This window comes from Musca vetustissima, unplaced genomic scaffold, assembly GCF_032173495.1.
Source record: "Musca vetustissima isolate MV318-11 ecotype Yass unplaced genomic scaffold, APGP_CSIRO_Mvet_v1 utg51825, whole genome shotgun sequence".
NCBI classification, from domain to species: Eukaryota; Metazoa; Arthropoda; class Insecta; order Diptera; family Muscidae; genus Musca; species Musca vetustissima.
This window is the reverse complement of record NW_026882414.1, coordinates 9,906-30,902: the sequence shown is the minus strand read 5'-3', so window position 1 is coordinate 30,902 and position 20,997 is coordinate 9,906. Positions and strand designations below refer to the sequence as shown.

At 35.9% G+C, this 20,997-nt stretch overlaps 2 protein-coding genes across 2 annotated transcripts; both read right to left on the bottom strand.

Moving 5' to 3' along the window:
* Positions 1-30: 30 nt before the first annotated feature.
* LOC133328761 (thioester-containing protein 1 allele R1-like) lies at positions 31-15,948 on the bottom strand. Its single transcript, XM_061537309.1, has 12 exons — positions 15,935-15,948; positions 14,655-15,035; positions 14,331-14,592; positions 13,988-14,123; positions 11,123-11,141; positions 6,420-7,850; positions 5,963-6,245; positions 5,629-5,896; positions 5,368-5,566; positions 3,639-4,698; positions 3,068-3,574; positions 31-522 (listed from the first exon to the last, which is right to left on the bottom strand). The coding sequence occupies exons 1-12, from the start codon at positions 15,946-15,948 to the stop codon at positions 31-33; spliced, it is 5,052 nt and encodes a 1,683-aa protein (XP_061393293.1).
* A 581-nt stretch (positions 15,949-16,529) lies between these two features.
* LOC133328760 (thioester-containing protein 1 allele R1-like) lies at positions 16,530-20,584 on the bottom strand. The gene is made up of 3 exons (XM_061537308.1): positions 19,541-20,584; positions 18,946-19,470; positions 16,530-17,084 (listed from the first exon to the last, which is right to left on the bottom strand). The coding sequence occupies exons 1-3, from the start codon at positions 20,567-20,569 to the stop codon at positions 16,530-16,532; spliced, it is 2,109 nt and encodes a 702-aa protein (XP_061393292.1). The 5' UTR covers positions 20,570-20,584.
* Positions 20,585-20,997: the final 413 nt, after the last annotated feature.

Here is a 20,997-nt window from a genome sequence, read left to right as displayed (position 1 = left end):
CAAAAAATTTTTTTGTTTTTTATTTCAATTTTATTTCTCAATATCGTAAAAAACTGTTGATCGTTTCTTCGGATCATAATAATCGTACAGGGTTATGACACCTGGTTGTAAATTCTCAACATGATGATATTTTTCTGCAAATACTTTCAAACACACCGGCAGTTCGTCAATATAGATGGTAATCAGAGTATTATCGTTGCGGCTATCAACATGTTGTACTTTCCCCGCTTCCAGAATTTTATCCAATGCATTTGGGTAAGTTATAAAACCGGATGGCAAATAAACGTCCATAACCATCATATTTGAATCTGGACTATTTTCAATATCAAATTCGAGATTATTTTGTGCACAAATGTTGAGTGAGATATAATCCGATGAGTCATCAGTCATCTTGACTTTATAGGTCACATTAAAATCGCTGGTTTCCTCCTGCTTAAGAACATTATAGTGATATGACAATTGCAAGAGACCGCTACCTTTACCCACAGCGGACACGATTAATTTTCGGGTCGATTTTGGTAACTGAAAATAAAGAACAAAACAAATCATTGGTAAAGACCCATTTTTAAGGATAATTTTTCCGGGGTCTAGCAGAGTCGTGGATTTTTAAAAGAATATTTTTTCAGGGTTTTACCAATGCGTGGATTTTTTGACGAGTTTTTTTCAGGGTCTTACCAAGACGTGGATTCTTCAAAGAATATTTTTTGGAGTCTTTTTTAAAGAATATTTCTTCAGGGTTTTGTTAAGGCGTGGATTTTTTAATGAATATTTCTTCGGGGTCTTGCCAAGGCGTGGATTTTTTAAAGAATATTTTTTCGGGGTCTTGCAAAGGCGTAGATATTTTAAAGAATATTTCTTCGGGGTCTTGCAAAGGGGTGGATTTTTTAAAGAATATTTCTTCGGGGTCTTGCCAAGGCGTGGATTTTTTAAAGAATATTTTTTCAGGGTCTTATCAGGGCCTATCTGAGGCGTGGATTTTTTAAAGAATATTTTTTCAGGGTCTTATCAGGGCCTATCTGAGGCGTGGATTTTTTAAAGAATATTTTTTCAGGGTCTTATCCGGTCCTATCTGAGGCGTGGATTTTTTAAAGAATATTTTTTCAGGGCCTATCTGAGGCGTGGATTTTTTAAAGAATATTTTTTCAGGACCTATCTGAGGCGTGGATTTTTTAAAGAATATTTTTTCAGGGTCTTATCAGGGCCTATCTGAGGCGTGGATTTTTACAAAAAATATTTTTTCGGGATCTTACCAAGGCGTGGATTTTTTAAAGAATATTTTTTCAGGGTCTTATCTATCTGAGGCGTGGATTTTTACAAAAAATATTTTTTCGGGATTTTACCAAGGCGTGAATTTTTTAAAGAATATTTTTTCAGGGTCTTATCAGGGCCTATCTGAGGCGTGGACTTTTTAAAGAATATTTTTTCAGGGTCTTATCAGGGCCTATCTGAGGCGTGGATTTTTAAAAGAATATTTTTTCAGGACCTATCTGAGGCGTGGATTTTTTAAAGAATATTTTTTCAGGGTCTTATCAGGGCCTATCTGAGGCGTGGATTTTTAAAAGAATATTTTTTCAGGACCTATCTGAGGCGTGGATATTTTAATGAATATTTTTTCAGGGTCTTATCAGGGCCTATCTGAGGCGTGGATTTTTTAAAGAATATTTTTTCAGGGTCTTATCAGGGCCTATCTGAGGCGTGGATTTTTAAAAGAATATTTTTTCAGGACCTATCTGAGGCGTGGATTTTTTAAAGAATATTTTTTCAGGGTCTTATCAGGGCCTATCTGAGGCGTGGATTTTTAAAAGAATATTTTTTCAGGACCTATCTGAGGCGTGGATTTTTTAAAGAATATTTTTTCAGGGTCTTATCAGGGCCTATCTGAGGCGTGGATTTTTAAAAGAATATTTTTTCAGGACCTATCTGAGGCGTGGATTTTTTAAAGAATATTTTTTCAGGACCTATCTGAGGCGTGGATTTTTTAAAGAATATTTTTTCAGGACCTATCTGAGGCGTGGATTTTTTAAAGAATATTTTTTCAGGACCTATCTGAGGCGTGGATTTTTTAAAAAATATTTTTTCGGGATCTTACCAAGGCGTGGATTTTTTAAAGAATATTTTTTCAGGGTCTTATCAGGGCCTGTCTGAGGCGTGGATTTTTTAAAGAATATTTTTTCAGGACCTATCTGAGGCGTGGATTTTTTAAAGAATATTTTTTCAGGGTCTTATCAGGGCCTATCTGAGGCGTGGATTTTTACTAAAAATATTTTTTCGGGATCTTACCAAGGCGTGGATTTTTTAAAGAATATTTTTTCAGGGTCTTATCAGGGCCTATCTGAGGCGTGGATTTTTACTAAAAATATTTTTTCGGGATCTTACCAAGGCGTGGATTTTTTACTAAAAATATTTTTTCGGGATCTTACCAAGGCGTGGATTTTTTACTAAAAATATTTTTTCGGGATCTTACCAAGGCGTGGATTTTTTAAAGAATATTTTTTCAGGGTCTTATCAGGGCCTATCTAAGGCGTCGATTTTTACAAAAAAAATTTTTCGGGGTCTTACCCAGGCGTGGATTTTTTAAAGAATAGTTTTTCCGTGTGGCTTTTTCAGGGCCTATATGAGGCGTCGATTTTTACAACAAAAAATTTTCGGGGTCTTACCCAGGCGTGGATTTTTTAAAGAATAGTTTTTCCGTGTGGCTTTTTCAGGGCCTATATGAGGCGTCGATTTTTACAACAAAAAATTTTCGGGGTCTTACCCAGGCGTGGATTTTTTAATTAATAGTTTTTCGGTGTGGCTTTTTCAGGGCCTATCTGAGGCGTCGATTTTTACAAAGAATAGTTTTTCGGGGTCTTACCAAGGCGTGGATTTTTTAAAGAATAGTTTTTCGGTGATGCTTTTTCAGGCCCTATCTGAGGCGTCGATTTTTATAAAGAATATTTTTTAGGTATGTCTTTTTTCAGGGCCTATCTGAAGCGTCGATTTTTACAAAAAATATTTTTAAGGTGTGGCTTCCTTCAGGGCCTATCTGAGGCGTAAATTTTTATAAAGAATATTTTTTCCAACTCACCTCAAATGCTTTCAAAGTGAGAGCTTCTGTGTTATCAATACCAAAGGAGTTATTGGTGAGCAGCTCTTCTGCGGAATTTAGGGCCTCATATGTTATGTCAATTTTACCCTTGGCTCCCATGTTATATTTCTCAGAAAATTTTATCAAAGCCTCTAAACTAGCAATCGTTCCACGTGTCGGAGTAAATCCGCCAACACTATTAAGACCATTTATCAACTTTTTGACAATAGATAATAGCTGAGTTTCATCCTGAGGTCCTTGAGGCGTTGTTTCCTCCAATAATATTTGCAAGAAATAGGCCATAGTTTCCACATCATTTTTGGAGTTAGGCAATAATTTCCATAGCTGTTGCAGACGTTCAAATAGCTCGGGATATAACGGTGAATTAACTTTACGCAAAGCTAAAGTTGCCAGGGCCAGGTTATAGGTGTTCGGAATTCTATTCGTATCGAGAGATATATAATGAACAGCATTGCGGATTTGGGCTCGATATTTCTTGGCATAGTGCTGAAAGAAGAAAACGAAAATAATGGAAGGAGTATGACTTTAGAGCGATAGGGATACCACTTACCTTGTCTTCTAAAAAGCTCAGCAAAACAAATGCCGTAGTTGCCACTTCATTGGGTTTGTCGGGGGAATATTGTCCTTTACGACTTTGTATCTTGGACAAATAATCCAAAGCCTTGTCAATGATTTGTTGATCGATGGTGAGGTATTTTTGGGCCTGTATAAATGTTCTGGCAACCCGGGCTGTAACTTGTACGTCCGGTTGGCTGTAAATGCAATTCCAACTGAATCGACAAAAGCTACCTGTTGGATGTCTATAGCTCAGCTGACGTTGATAAGCCGTTTCCATAGAACGTATGACCCTCTCCTTAAGATCGGGTTTTTCCACATGCATCACATCCAAATATTGTAGAATTAAAAGGTGCATGTTGAAGTTCAAAATATTCTCCTCAGCTCCACCAATAACTCGTCCAGGCATTCCGATCATATTTTCCAGATTTTCCCAATACGAAAATAAATCTCCACCAGCAATTAGTTGCAAATATTCCGAATCCTTTACCACTTCTTGGGGTATTTCCACTTCAAAGGTGTGACTTTGCTGTTTCGATGATGGCAAATTCAAAAATAACGCCTGATTTTTGTATTGTGTTACACCTTCCGGTTCAACCCTGAGTTTATGTTGTATTGAATCTCCAGCCCATGGTGAAATGGCCTTAACTGTCAAGGTCAGTTCACCCAAAATTCGTGGATAAATTTTAAATGAAGTCGAAGCATCTGAATTCGATTTCACTTCAATTTCATGGTTTATTTTTTGATCCGTCAGAATATTGCCCTCAGCATCGGCGAAGCTAAATTCGTTATTTTCAACCTGCAGACTAACATCGGCCTTGATATCGATTGCTATTGAGTTGAATACAATAACGGGTACGTTGAGAATTTCACCACGCTTAACTGAGTAGGGAAGGCTTGTCGATACAAAGAACGGTTGGGATACACTAATATTGGTGGCCGTCTCCGTTATGCCAAAGCCAGTCTTTTCATTCAGAGAAAATCCGCTGATAATCCATGAGGTCATTGTGTCGGGAATTATTTTTGAGATATTTGCAAAGCCATTGGAATCGGTACTGGAAGGAAAGGAAATTCGTAAGAAGGGGATTTTAATGAAATAATAAAAATTCTTCAAAAATTTTTTGAAGGCCTCAAATAGTTCCGAATTTGTAAAAAGATTTTTTTTCCCTTAAAGAATATTTTCTAAGGCCTCAAATAGACGCGGATTTTTTAAAAATATTTTTTGCAATGGCTATTCTGTAAAAAATCCAGGCCTTGGTAAGACCCTGAAGAAATATTCTGTAAAAAATCCAGGCCTTGGTAAGACCCTGAAGAAATATTCTGTAAAAAATCCAGGTCTTGGTAAGACCCTGAAGAAATATTCTGTAAAAAATCCAGGCCTTGGTAAGACCCTGAAGAAATACTCTGTAAAAAATCCTGAAGAAATATTCTGTAAAAAATCCTGGCCTTGGAAAACCTTGAAGAAATATTCTGTAAAAAATCCAGGCCTTTGTAAGACCCTGAAGAAATATTCTGTAAAAAATCCTGGCCTTGGTAAGACTCTGAAGAAATATTCTGTAAAAAATCCAGGCCTTGGTAAGACCCTGAAGAAATATTCGGTAAAAAATCCAGGCCTTGGTAAGACCCCGAAAAATATTCTTTAATAAATCCACGCCTTGTTTAGACCTCCAAAGAATATTCTATAAAAAAATTCAAAATATTTCAAAAGAGTACCGTGGACCTACCTTTCGATGTCATCAAAAATCCATGTCTCCACAAAATTGTGACGTATCGTTGGTTCTGGATTTGGCAAAGGCGCTGGTTGTACCCCACCACTGCTTGCTCTACTCATTGCAGCGGTAGAATATTGAGGAGCAGAATATGCCACGGCATGATGAGAACCGGGTGCATCGCCAAAGCCACGATATACAACAGTAGGAGTTACTGTAATAATAAAATTGATGATGGACACAATTCCCAAGATTTTAAATTAGTTGAGGATTTACCTTGTCGAGGGTAACAGGCATTGGTGATTGTTAGAAATCCAGAATCTTTACCAGGATATGTCCCATGACGACCATTGGTATCAGGTGCCACAGACTGCATTTTCTCCAAATCATTGTAAATTTGTTTTCCACTGAAATCATTACCAGATTTCATTAACAAAACACTTTGATCGACAGCCAATAGGCCCACAAATGACTTGGGATCTGTTTGGATTTGTAAAGTGATCTCATCGCTGGCATTTGCTGCCGGGGGTCCTGTTATTAATAACTTCAATGATAACAAGAGTAAATGAAAATGAGATGAGAACCCGTAAAATGTTGCCCTAAACCTTACCTTATTCTTAAATGTCCCCGGAACGTTGAGGGTCATTGTATCCGACTTCATATCGCCATCATCAATGAGGTAGGCAAATATTTTTGCTTTGGGTGACATTTCATGCGTTGGTTTAATTTTCAGCTCATAGGACTTCTTACCATCGCCATCGACTTTCACATATTTATGTTCGACAATTTTACCACGCGACATTATCGTATAGAAGAAATATGGTATGGGATCATCGGATTCAATGTCCAGAACGATTTCTTCGCCTAATTTGAGGCTAATAAGGGGGGAAAGAGTAAGAGAAAGAGCATATTAGTGATCTATCAGAGGCAGATATAATTAGGGTAAGTCCTTAAAGAAAGAAGTCCTTAAGAAATATTTTTTAAAAAATCCACGCCCTTGATACTCCTTGAAAAAATATTTTTTTTTTTTTAAATGCATTGCTTTTTATAATATTTATTTTACTCACTTATTATTCCGACATGCTATTTTTAGAGGTCCCACTGGGGCTTTGACTACTGTTGGTCGTCCAATACCAACTCCCCCGAATGAAGGAGGATAATACGTTCTCGGCTGTGGTGTATAATAATAATGTTCTCCCGAGTCATTGGCCTCACCTTCTTCATCTTGGTATGCCTTTGAATCCGCCACAATAGTAAAACCTTGAAAATGTTGAATTTTCTCTTCATACATTATGGCCACATCATTATAGGTTGCCGGTATGGAAAAATTTAATTTAAATATGGCAACACCATTACGATCAACATCTGTTTCAAAAATTAAACCATAATCCATATTGCCACCCTGATTGTATTGATTTAATATCAACTTCGCTGTACATTGGCTGTGGGTGGGCACTCCCCCATTGAGCTTTCGAATAATAGGTTTAAGCTCAAAGGTCTGATTAAGCACATAGCTTGATTGCATGTTTGGTAGTTCGATGGTATAACGCGATCGTTCAATTGAAATTGTTGTCGTGCAATTCTCTTGCTCTCCCGTATGATGTTCGGTAACAATGGCCAATAGCTGCAGATGGGGTTTGAAATGATCCATGATAATGTCCTCGTTGAAGGAGAATTCCGCCACAGCTTTGCCATCGATTAGGGGGAGATTTTTTTCAGCTTTGGGTAATCGATTACCGGGAATGTAGGCTGTAATTGTGGCATTACCATTCACTGGCCGTCCATGAACATATTTCGAACGTATTGTAACGGCGAATTTACGATCTAAAATTGCCACTTTCTTATCACATTCCAGGGTCACACTGAATTTCGGCAGTACATATTTGGAAATTTCAAAAATTTTTTTGGCCTTGGCGTTCGCACGTCTTATGTTAAATTCGTTATCAGAGAATTCCGAATATTTATCGTAAATTTCTATGGACCATTTTCCCAGTATTGTGTGCTCCGCTAGAGGAAACACTCCCCTATGTAGCCCCTTGGTGAAATTTAAATTGTCCATGCTTCTCATGCGATTACCTTCACTATCGTAAATGTTCAAAGTGAGTCCAGCCAAGTGCTGGCTGGCAACTGGTTTGGCTTCACCATCCAAAACTAAAATACGATATTTGACCTTATCGCCAGGTTTATACATGGCCTTATCGGTTTGTATGTAAACATTTGTGAAGTAGGGTTTCACCACCAATTTAGCATAGCGTTTGAAAATTAAGCCCTTCAAACCTTCGGTTTGTAGTTCATAAGTATCGCCATTTAAATTTGGTATATCGAAACGGACCATTTGTGATCCGTAGGCGGGTACTTCAATTGTCTTCGTTTTATTATACGATGGTCCGGATATGCCAATTTTTATACTGGCCGTCTCATAGCTATCATGTATTGACACCGTTGCAGTGTATTCGCTACCGGATTGCAGGGTACCCGGAGCTACTATGGTATAGTATCTGAAAGAAAAAAGAAAACAAATTAAAAAATTACAATCCAGATTGTTTTAAATATATATTTTTAAAAAACTCCAGAAGGGTGGATTTTTTAAAAATATATTTAAAAAAAATGTTAGTATTCTAATTCCAAAACTCACCCATTCGCTCGTACACCAACCAAAATATTTAGCAATAGAAAAATGAAACAAATAATTTGTTTCATTTTGCAGAATCTTTTTTTCAATCCTCCTCCGATTTATGCCGGCTATTGGTAACTTATTCAAACCACGCTTAACACAAAACTGAAATTAAAGTCTATTTATTTATTTCAATTTTGATTTTTTTATTAGAATTTAATTCTGATGACCTTCTTGATAATAATTGACCTCTTTTTATAAATATACAAGCAGATGTCATACACACACAGTGCCCACAGTGGCAGTCGAAAAAATAAATAAAACAGAAATCCAGGCATCTAATAATCACCCCCAAATTTTTTTTTAAAAAATGTAGGCCATTTTATAATCACCCCAAAAATTTAAGTATCTTAAAAAATATTTTAAAAAAATCCACGCCTTTGCTAAGTATCCCAAAAAATATTTTAGAATCAGTAAAGAAAGTAGTAAAGTCGGACTGGGCCGACTATATGATACCCTTCACCACTTTGGGTATATTGTACATATGTATCCTTAAAATTGCATGTCAATGTTCCCTCGAAGGAACATACTCATGTCTTTCTGCAACCTATGCTAAATTTAATTTCATTCGGACAGTTTAAAGACGTCTGCGTACCAAAATTGCACCAATTTCAACAAAACGCATTAACGTCACCCTCTGGCTACGTCGTTGGGAGCTATATCTAAATCGGAATCGATTTTCACTAATATTAACACTCTTTGTTCTAGACTCATTTCAGTACGCTGTGTCAAATTTCGTGCAAATCGAAACATATATAGGGACCTTGGTGTACCATTTACATTAAATCGGTCGAACATATATATGGGAGCTATATCTAAATATGAACCGATTTTCACGAAACTTAACAATCATCATTCTATAGTTAATTCAGTACGCTATGCCAAATTTCGTCCAAATCGAAAGATATATAGGGACCTTGGAATACAATTTACATTAAATCGGTCGAACATATATATATGGGAGCTCTATCTAAATATGAACCGATTTTCACGAAACTTAACAAACATCATTCTAGACTTAATTCAGTACGCTATGCCAAATTTCGTCCAAATCGAAAGATATATAGGGACCTTGGAATACAATTTACATTAAATCGGTCGAACATATATATATGGGAGCTATATCTAAATATGAACCGATTTTCACGAAACTTAACAAACATCATTCTAGACTTAATTCAGTACGATATGCCAAATTTCGTCCAAATCGAAACATATATAGGGACTTCGGTGCACCATTTACATTAAATCGGGCGAAACTATATATGGGAGCTATATTTAAATCTGAATCGATTTTCAAGAAATTTTACACACATCATTCTAAACTCAATCCAGTACATTATGCCAAATTTCGTGCAAATCAGAAGATATATAGGGACTGTGGCATAGAATTTACCAAAAATCAGGCGAAACTATATATGGGAGCTATATCTAAATCTGAACCGATTCCAACAAAATTTCGCATACATCAGTTGGGACCTAATTCAGTACTCTGTGCAAAATATTGGGAGTTTGGTGCACCATTTACATTAACCCTACGGTCAATAACCAAAAAAGTATACGTAGATCAATAACCGTGGTACATTTGTACCCATCCAAAGATAGCTCTGTAACTCATTAAAAAATAGGACTATCGTGAGGTTTTTTGTTTTAAATTAGTCTATACGGATCTGATGTAGATGTAGGAACTCAAAATTATATATACATTAGAATAATATATATTTAAATCCATGCTTAAATGATAATCTATTTAAAACAATCATAATAAATTCGTTATAGCTTTCGAATGGGTTAAGCTTTTTTAGTTATTTTTTTATTGGGATCTTATTTAGGTGTTTCTCAACTCCTCTGCAAATTTTTGTGGCCCTAGACAACATGGGGCCATCAGGGCGACTCGTGGAAATCAGAAACTACCTTGGTTTTCCTTTGGTATACAGGGTACAAATGTACCACGGTTATTGATCTACGTAGGTAATAACATTAAAAAATTGTAAAAATTATATATATGGAAAATATTTATAATTTTTTTCTTCAATTATGGGTGAAAATACATCAAGAATGATTCCTCAAAATTTGATCTAAATATCTCCGTTATTAAAAATTGTACAGCATTTTTATTCAAAAAAAGGTACAAATGTGCCCGGTTATTGACCGTAGGGTTAAGTCGGACGAAACTATATATGGGAACTACATCTAAATCTGAACCGATTTTCTCCAATTTCAATAGGGTTCGTCCTTGGGCCAAATAAGTGGCATGTGCCAAATTTCATCCAAATCGGATCATAAATGCGACCTGTACTTTGTTCACAAAAATACGTGGACAGACATACAGACAGGCGGACATGCATAAATCGACTCAGAAAGTGATTCTATACATATTCTCAAAAGGAACCATGTGTCTATCTCGTTTAATTTTGCCTGTTACAAACATATGCACAAAGACATAGTACCCTGTACCACAGTGTGGTGAAGGGTATAAATAGATCAGAATTCCAATTATATATTTTAGCAAATACGTAAAGGTTCCACATTTAGTTCCATTTAGCACTTTTCGAACACATAAGTACAAGATTACCTCCATACCACCACCACCACTAAATTTAGTACCAGTTAGTACCAAAAAACCTTTGGTACTTCTTTCTAACTCTCCATCAGTGACCCACATTCTAAATTATGATTTTCAGCTCCCTCCGTTACCCAAATCCCAATTTAGTGCATTTTATATATTCTATTTACTATTCGTACAGATAATTTCGAGTTTCCAAAGTTGTCTCCATAGCTCAATACTACACTTCAACCGAATCAAAATTGTTTCAAATGTAGTACCATTTAGTACTTTTCATACTTATAAGTAAGAATTTCTAAAACTACATAAATCCTACACTCTAACTGTAATCTTAATTCCATCAATGTCCAAATTGTGCCAAATTTAGTACTTTTCGTACTCATAAGTACAAATTCGTCATGTACCTCAAACCCGCTTTCAAATAGTAATCGTAAGTCCAAATTTAAGAATTACAGCTCTGTCTGTTCATTCAAAACCAAATTATACCCGATTTAGAACCATTCTGTACTTTGCGTACCCATATTGCAAACCTATGTTTATATTCCAATCCTGCTTTCAAATAGTAATCGTAAGTCCAAATTTAAGAAATCCAGCTCTGCATGCTCACCAAATTGTACCAGATTTGGCACCATTCTGTTCTTCTGTACTTCCACAGTAACCTAAGTTGCAACTTTCAGGATTCGAGTTCTACCCGTTCACCAAAGTCCAAATTGTACCTAATATTGTATCAAATAAGTACGAATTTCCAAAACTACCTCAGTCATGCACTCCAATAATAACTTTAAGTCCTCATTTAAGGATTCCAGCTCTACCATTCACCAACATTTAAATTGTACCAAATTTTGTACCATTTATTACATTTCGTAAATGTATGTACGAGTTTCTAAAAACGTTCACATAGATCCAAATTGTACCAAATTGTATTTAGTACTTTTCGTACTTATGAGTTCGAATTTCCAACACTGTCTCAATCCTGTACTCTAACAGTAGTTTTATTTTCAAATATAAGTTTTCCATCCCTATTCTTTCACTCAAATCTAAATTGTACTAAATTTAGTACAATTTAGTACACATAATTACGCATTTTCGAAACCACCTCAATGTCTCATGCTACACTCCATCCTTAATTGTAATTCCAAATTGTATAACTCTCGCTCACACAAAACGAATTGTACCATATTTAGTACCATTTAATGCTTCTCGTATCCATAAGTACCAAATTCCAATAGTACATTAATTCTGTAATTTTCATTCCAAATTTAAGTTTTCCATCTCTATCCGTTCACTCAAATCTAAATTGCACCAAATTTAGTACTATTTGGTACACTTAATGTCGAATTTTCAAAACTACCGACATATCTCAATCCTGCACTCCAACTGTAATATTAATTCAAAATTTCAGGATCTCAACCTTACCCGTTCACACAAAAACAAGTTGTACCATTTAGTACTTTTTGTGTTTATAATTAAGAATTTTCTAAACTAAGTCAATCCAACAGTAATTTTAATTCCAAAATTCTGGAGTCCAGCTCTATCCGTTTGCACATAATCATGTTGTACCAAATATAGTACCATTTAGTACACATAAGTACTTTGCTTCCATATCTTAATTCTATATTCCAAAAGTAACCATTATTCCAAATTTTAGGTTTCCAGCTCTCTCCGTTCGCCCAAATCCAAATTGTACCAAATCTAGTTCCGTTTACGAATAGTACGTACACATAAATATGAATTTCCAAAGATGTATCTATAGCTCAATCTTCAATTGTAATTATAATTCCAAATTTCAGATTTTCAGCTCTATCCCTTCAAGCATAATCCAAATTGTACAAAATTTAGTATCATATAGTACTTTTCGTACCAATAAGTACGAATTTCAAAAACTAATTCAATTCTACGCTGCAACAGTCGTTTTAATTCCAAATTTCAAGACTCCAGCTCTATCTGTGAACCGAAATCCAACTTGCACCAAATTATGTACAATTTAGTACTTTTCGTACACATAAGTACGCTTTTTAAAGCCTCCTCAATCCTGTACTCCAACAGTAGTCCTAATTAAGATTTTTAAAGATTCCATCTCTATACACTCAACTAAAATGCAAATAGTACCAAATTTAGTACCATTTAGTACTTTTCAAAAAAACATATGTGCGAAATTCTTAAACCATTTCCATACATCAACACCACTTCCCAATCTGAATTCCATATAAAATTTCAAGATTCTAGCTTTATATGTTCAATATATATACCACTAGTACTAAATTTAGTACAGTTTTGTACTTTTCGTACACTCATAGGTCGAAGTTCCAAAAACCCTTTTGTTCATATTTCTAACATGAACCACATTCCAAATTTCAGAATTCTTCCCGTTCGCCTAATATATAGTGTACCATATTTGGTACATTTTATACTTTTCGTACCCTTCTAGGTCGAATTTCCAAAAACCCAACCTTATCTCATACCTACACACCAACAACAAGTTTCTATCTTTATCCGTTTCGTCTGGGCGGTGATCTGTCAGTCACTCACTCACTTAACACTAAGCTCTTTTATATATTAAGATAAACTGCCAAATAGCTGTTTCGGAATCCGCCACAATTCCATCATCAGCATCCATGTGCAAAACTTTTGATATTTTCTTCTGAAAATCATGCACAGCAGGATGGACAGCCATTTCGGCATTGGCGACGATCAACTTCGTGAGAGTTTTTCATAACAATACCAACTAATCTGATAATAGTTTGGCTATTTTATTTACCAGAATTTCAATGGCAATTGAGATTTGATTTATACCCAATTTTTCCTAAATCCAACTGTGCCAAAATTTTATATAATACAGTTCGGAAGAGGTCGGAAAAAATCGCGGTAGTAAAAAATATCCCAAAAGTCCATTTTCGGAACATCTAACAAATAAATAGCGGGAAACTAATGATTTCAAAAAGGCAGTATCCTAAATCCTATCCTAAATTAATGAAGACCTTCCCTCATGAAATCGACAATCGGCATTGTCAGGAAATCTCCACACCGAAAGTTAATACAAATTCTCCAAAAATGCTATATGCATTATGCCGATCCTTACCCCATAAAAACGAAATCGGAATGCAAACGGTTATAGCATTTTCGTGGGGAATCGTAACCGAATGCCGAACGACAGCTGCCCCTAACGCGTTTTTTAAACAATCACGACACACATACTCTACGTCGATTAGCGTTTAGTATACATATACTGGACTTTTAGTACACATATACTCTACCTTGGTATTAAGAAGCCCTAACGCTATGTTGCCAAGCTTCTGCCATTGCTGAAGCTTGCAAATTGTAGAATTATTGCAATAGGAAATGCCTCTGCTTTCGCAGAATTTTTTTTAATAACTTCTAGGATTCTGAGTACTTACCTGGCTCTAGATCATATGTTGCATCAGTTAAAGTTATCAAACCCGATTCTTCACCAGGTGGCTTACGCATGCCATCAAGTTCTGTTGCATCATCAGCATTTTCCATCAAGAGGCGTTGATATTCGGTAGAATTATTCTAAATGAAAAAATAAAAAATATATTTAAAACAATCCACGCCTTGAGTTCTTAAAAATTCCTCAAACATCTATTTAAAAAAATCCACGCCTTGAGTTCTTAAAAATTCCTCAAACATCTATTTAAAAAAATCCACGCCTTGAGTTCTTAAAAATTCCTCAAACATCTATTTAAAAAATCCACGCCTGGGGGCGATCCTCCCACTTACCTCACAATCCGAACTATTGGCAAAGAGCATTTTCAAATCACGCCAAATGAGAGTATCATTTTGTATGAAATATACAAAAATATTGGCCTTGGGCATCATATCGGATGTGGGTGTTATCGTTATATAGTCCGTCGTATATTCTCCACCAATTTCAAAATATTGATGTTTGACAAGTTTGCCATTGGCAAATACATCATAGACAGCATATTGGATGGATTCGGTGGAATTTATTTTTATCAACTGATCTTTGGCAACACGATACCTAAAAAAAATAAAAACAGTTCGAAATTGTAACAAAATCCAAAATGATGCCATCCAACTTACGGTTCTCGTTTAAAGTTCAAATTCAAGGGGCCAAAACGTTTAGCGGTCACATTTTTTTCCGTTTCCGATTTCACAATGTCACTTCCGATAACGGTAACATTTTCACCAACTTCATAAATCAAATCAGCTGAGTTCGAAAATTCCACCCCATTAACATCTTGTATCGTTAAGGTGTATGTACCATTCTCCAGGTTAGATGGGATTTTGAAATAGGTCACAGAGGTTTTTTGTTGTTCAAATTCAATTGTTTGGCTACGATTAAATGATGGTCCGGAAATACCAACTTCGACAGCAATTGGTTCGATAATATCCGATAGAGTAACACTAACCGTATATTCACTATTCGGTTTAATGGAATTGGGCGCCACAGCAATGTAGGAACTAGAAGAAAAAATTTTGTTAAATTTTTATAAAAATTCACGCCTTTGGTATGTCCTTGAAAAATTTTTTAAAAAAATCCAACGCCCTTGAAAAAATATTCTTTAAAAAATCCACGCCTTAGACTAGGTCCTTGAAAAAATAATTTTTAAATAATCCACAGCCTTGAAAACAAATATATTTAAAAAATCCACGGCCTTAACAAAATATATTTGAAAAAATATTCTTTAAAAAAATCACGCCTTAAATTAGATAGGCCTTGAAAAAATATTCTTTAAAAAAACCACGCCTTAGATAGGCCTTGAAAAAATATTCTTTAAAAAAACCACGCCTTAGATAGGCCTTGAAAAAATATTCTTTAAAAAAACCACGCCTTAGATAGGCCTTGAAAAAATATTCTTTAAAAAATCCACGCCTTAGACAAGTCCTTGAAAAAATATTCTTTAAAAAATCCACGCCTTAGACAAGTCCTTGAAAAAATATTCTTTAAAAAATCCACGCCTTAGACAAGTCCTTGAAAAAATATTCTTCCTAAAAAATCCACGCCTTAGACAAGTCCTTGAAAAAATATTCTTTAAAAAATCCACGCCTTAGACAAGTCCTTGAAAAAATATTCTTTAAAAAATCCACGCCTTAGACAAGTCCTTGAAAAAATATTCTTTAAAAAATCCACGCCTTAGACAAGTCCTTGAAAAAATATTCTTTAAAAAATCCACGCCTTAGACAAGTCCTTGAAAAAATATTCTTTAAAAAATCCACGCCTTAGACAAGTCCTTGAAAAAATATTCTTTAAAAAATCCACGCCTTAGACAAGTTGCAATTATGCGAGAGATATTAATAGGTTTTATATATTAAAAAAAAATAATTCTGACACTGATAACAGTAATTAGATGTTCTCCCGCTCCCTGGTTTCCATTGTGTTGATGCTCTTTTCAAAAGGCATTCAAGCTGGACTTATCGCAGTGGTCATCACGTAGAGATGGGCAAAGCTGTCAGAACTTAATTAATGGCATGTCTTTGAACGATAAGATTCGGAAATTTTTGGGAAGCATCAGTGTGTCCGCATGCAGCTTTTATGTATGGACCCATGTACAGTTACTTTAAAGTCAATTAAAAAAATATTTTTTCAAGGCCTATCCAAGGTGTGGATTTTTAAAATTTTTTTTTTCAAGGCATATTCAAGGCGTGGATTTCTTGAATATTAATTTTCAAGGCCTATCCAAGGCGTGGATTTTTTGAAGACTCATTTTCAAGGCCTATCCAAGGCGTGGATTTTTTGAAGATTCATTTTCAAAGCCTATCCAAGTCGTGGGGCTTTTTTTAAATTATTTTTTCAAGGCCTCAAATATTGTTTCAAAGACACGGTTGCCCAACCTTCCGAATAAAAACTCTATTTAATTTTTTTTTAATATTTTTTCTGGAATATATATTTTATTTTAAAACTTAGCTGTATATATAAGATTTATGAGATAGATTTTCTTTAGGGAATTTAGATTTCTATTCCTTTTTCGAACATCCCTGACCGCATTCATCCTTTTCACAAATATCGCACAGTGACGATTTCACCTCATAATAAACAGTGGCACGCTGTTCGGTGTTGTAGTAATCGTAGACCGTGATAGCTGCCGGCTTTTGCTTAGCAACAGCATGAGATTTCTCAGCGATGACTTTGAAACACACCGGTTCGCCAGCCTTCAAACTATCGAAATAGATAATGATGACCGTATCGGAATTTTTCGTTTCAACACGTTGAACTTGATTGGCCTCGCGTATTTCATCGAAACTATCTAAATCAGCGGTAAAACCTGATGGCAGGGAGATCTCCATTACAGCCATATTTGATTCTTGAAGTTCGCTATCGGCTGTCGGTTGATATTCGGTGCAGACTTGCATTTGAAGATGATGTGTGTTGGAGGTGTCTTTCAATTCGTGTTTTATGCTGAAACTGGGTTTATCATCTTTGCTGGCCAAGTTATAACGATAGGATAATTGTACCAGGCAGGAACCTTCACCGCTTGCGGTCATTGTGACCTGACGGGATGATTTGGGGAGCTGAAAAGAGGTAAGGATAAATATTAACAACAGATTTTGTCATGGATTATTTAAAAAATAATTTTTCAGGGTCTATCAGAGGCCTGGATTTTTTGAAGAATATTTTTTATGGTCTATCAGAGGCGTGGATTTTAAAGAATAGTTTTTTAGGGTCCATCAAAGGATTTAAAAAAATCCTTTTTTCAGGGTCTGGGCCTGGATTTTTTAAAGAATATTTTTAAGGGTCCTCTACAAGGCGTGGATTTTTTAAAGAATATTTTTTTAAGGGTCCTTTACAAGGCGTGGATTTTTAAAAGAATATTTTTTTGGGGTCTTTCAGAGGTCTGGATTTTTAAAATATTTTTTTGGGTATTTCAGAGGCGTCGATTTTTAAAATAATATTTTTTGGGTCTTTCAGAGGCGTGGATTTTTAAAAGAATATTTTTTGGGTCTTTCAGAGGCGTGGATTTTTAAAATATTTTTTGGGTATTTCAGAGGCGTCGATTTTTAAAATAATATTTGTTGGGTCTTTCAGAGGCGTGGATTTTTAAAATATTTTTTGGGTATTTCAGAGGCGTCGATTTTTAAAATAATATTTTTTGGGTCTTTCAGAGGCGTGGATTTTTAAAAGAATATTTTTTGGTTATTTCAGAAGCGTAGATTTTTAAAAGAATATTTTTTTGGGGTCTTTCAGAGGCGTGAATTTTTAAAAGAATATTTTTTGGGGTCTTTCAGAGTCGTGGATTTTAAAAGAAATTTTGTTGGGTCTTTCAGAGGCGTGGATTTGTAAAAGAATATTTTTGGGGTCTTTCAGAGGCGTGGATTTTTAAAAGAATATTTTTTTGGTATTACAGAGGCGTCGATTTTTAAAAGAATATTTTTTTGGGGTCTTTCAGAGGCGTGAATTTTTACAAGAATATTTTTTGGGGTCTTTCAGAGGCGTGAATTTTTAAAAGAATATTTATGGGTCATTCAGAGGCGTGGATTTTTAAAAGAATATTTTTTGGGGTTTTTCAGAGGCGTGGATTTTTTAAAGAATATTTTTCGGGTCTTTCAGAGGCGTGGGGTTTTAAAAGAATATTTTTTGGGGTCTTTCAGAGGCGTGGGGTTTTAAAAGAATATTTTTTGGGGTCGTTCAGTGGCGTGGGGTTTTAAAAGAATATTTTTTGGGGTCGTTCAGTGGCGTGGGGTTTTAAAAGAATATTTGTTGGGGTCGTTCAGTGGCCTGGGGTTTTAAAAGAATATTTTTTGGGTCGTTCAGTGGCGTGGGGTTTTAAAAGTATATTTTTTGGGGTCTTTCAGAGGCGTGGGGTTTTAAAAGAATATTTTTTTGGTATTACAGAGGCCTCGATTTTTAAAAGAATATTTTTTGGGGTCTTTCAGAGGCGTGGATTTTTAAAAGAATATTTTCTTGGGTCTTTCAGATGCGTGGATTTTTAAAAGAATATTTTTTGGGGTCTTTCAGAGGCGTGGGGTTTTAAAAGAATATTTTTTTGGTATTACAGAGGCCTCGATTTTTTAAAGAATATTTTTTGGGGTCTTTCAGAGGCGTGGATTTTTAAAAGAATATTTTCTTGGGTCTTTCAGATGCGTGGATTTTTAAAAGAATATTTTTTGGGGTCTTTCAGAGGCGTGGATTTTTAAAAGAATATTTTTTGGGTCTTTCAAAGGCGTGGATTTTTAAAAGAATATTTTTTGGGTCTTTCAGAGGCGTGGATTTTTAAAAGAATATTTTCTTGGGTCTTTCAGATGCGTGGATTTTTAAAAGAATATTTTCTTGAGTCTTTCAGATGCGTGGATTTTTAAAAGAATATTTTCTTGGGGTCTTTCAGAGGCGCAAATTCTTTTAAAAATATGTTTTCAGGGTATTTTTCTAACTTACCACATGTGTCTGCAACAGCAGGGCATTCTCCTTATCCACCTCAATGGTATCCTTTGTCGTCTGCTTTCCCTCCCCATCCTTGGCCTCAAAATCAATTCGCATTTTTCCATCACCACCTCCGCCGGCCATAAAACGTTCGGCAAATTTAATCAAGGCCTGTAAACCGACCACTGTATCCTGTGTCGAATCGAAACCACCCAAACTGTTACGTTGACCAACCAACCATTGGATAATTGGTAATAATTTTCCAGCCTCTTCCGTTTCCGTTAGAGATTGTAAAATATAGGCGGTAACTTCGATGTCATTGGAGTGATCCTTATTTTCATTGGACCACCATTTTAGAGAATTTTTAAATGTGGCTGCCTTTTCAAGTTTTTCCATTAATTTCGGGACATCAGGGTGGCGGACCTTGTTGAGAACCACAGCGGCAATGGAGAGGGCATAAATATTATCTTCTGTGGCAATGTGATCGCCAAGGTATTTGAGACCCTGTTGAATTTGTGATTTGTATTTGGCGGCATAGTCCTGCAAAAGAGGGGAGAGGGGAGGATTTTTTCATATTTTCTGGATTACAAGAGATTCCATTTTGACTTACCTCATTCTCCAGGAAGGCCATTAGCACAAATGCCGTGAAACCAACATCATTTTGATGGGCGGGATGGAAAAGTTTACCCTTTTGTGGAAAATGACCATCCTCCTCCTGGGTCTTGGCCAAGAAATCCAAGGCCTGATCAATCACAGCTCCATCAATGGTAATATATTTCCGAGCTTGGATAAACGATCTGGCCACATAGGCGGTTAACCAACTATTCGGCTCACTGTGACCCTCACCAAAAGCACTGTAGGCGCCATTTTTGTGTTTATAGGTCAACTCCCGTTGATATCCCGATTCCATATAACTTTTCGCTTTCTGTTCAATCAATGGCATATCCTTTTTAATTGCATCCAAATAGTAAAGGACCAATATATTCGGTACAAAATTCACCATATTCTGTTCGCCACAACCGTAGGGCATTCGCACCAATTTATCGATATTTTTAATTGTGGGTCCCAGGATATCACCCACGGCCGAGAATTCCAAATATTCCGAATCCAACACGGCATCCTTTGGTATGGCAGCACTCAAATCGTGTTTCACAACCTCAGTGCCTTCCTTCGCATCCTCCTTCTTCTTGTTGCCGATATTTACAAAAATGGCATGATTTTCATATTGCGTAACACCTTCGGGTTCCACTTTTAATTTCTGATGTATGGCATCACCAGCCAAGGGTGTAATGGCCTTAATTTTCAACGTGATATCACCCACCTTATTGGGACGAATCATAAAGGAGACAGTTTGACCTCCATTTGCCGGTACATTAACCGTCTTGGTTCTCTGCTTCTCCTCCAGCACCGATTCTTCGATGTCATTTGTCGCCTCTGTGAAGTCATATTCCTGATCGGTATTTTCCATGGTCACCTCGGCCTGCAGTGACTTTTCCATATAATTGAATACGACAATGGGTATGGCGATAACTTCACCACGTTTCACCGAATACGGGAGGTTGGTGCTCAAGAAGAACGGTTGGAATACCTTAATTTTGGTGGGATCTGAAGTCATGGCAAAACCGGTTTTGTCGTTCATTGCGAAACCGGTAACCACCCATGAGGTAATGGTGTCTGGTATTTTTTTGGTCAGCTGAGCCATGCCAGAGGCATCGGTGCTATATGGGGAGGGGGAAAAGAGAATTAGTTTCGAGATATTTACTCTCACAACAACAAAAACATACAACACAAAAAGCTTCCAGGAACCACAAAAAATACTAGGGTGCATATAGGGTGTTAGAGGTGGATGATAGAATGTGGAAATTAGTTTAATTTTTTTCTTGTTAAAAGCAAGGATATATATGCCTATGCAGCCGTGAGTTATGAGTGAATATTTTCATGTCAAAATATGGTTGTTTTTATATTTTTGTTAAATGAAATGAAAAAAGCAGGCGGATGACAGCAGGGTGGGTAGGAATGAATGGCGGAGTTTCGATAGATATTTAAAAGTTTCGTAGAAATTGTATA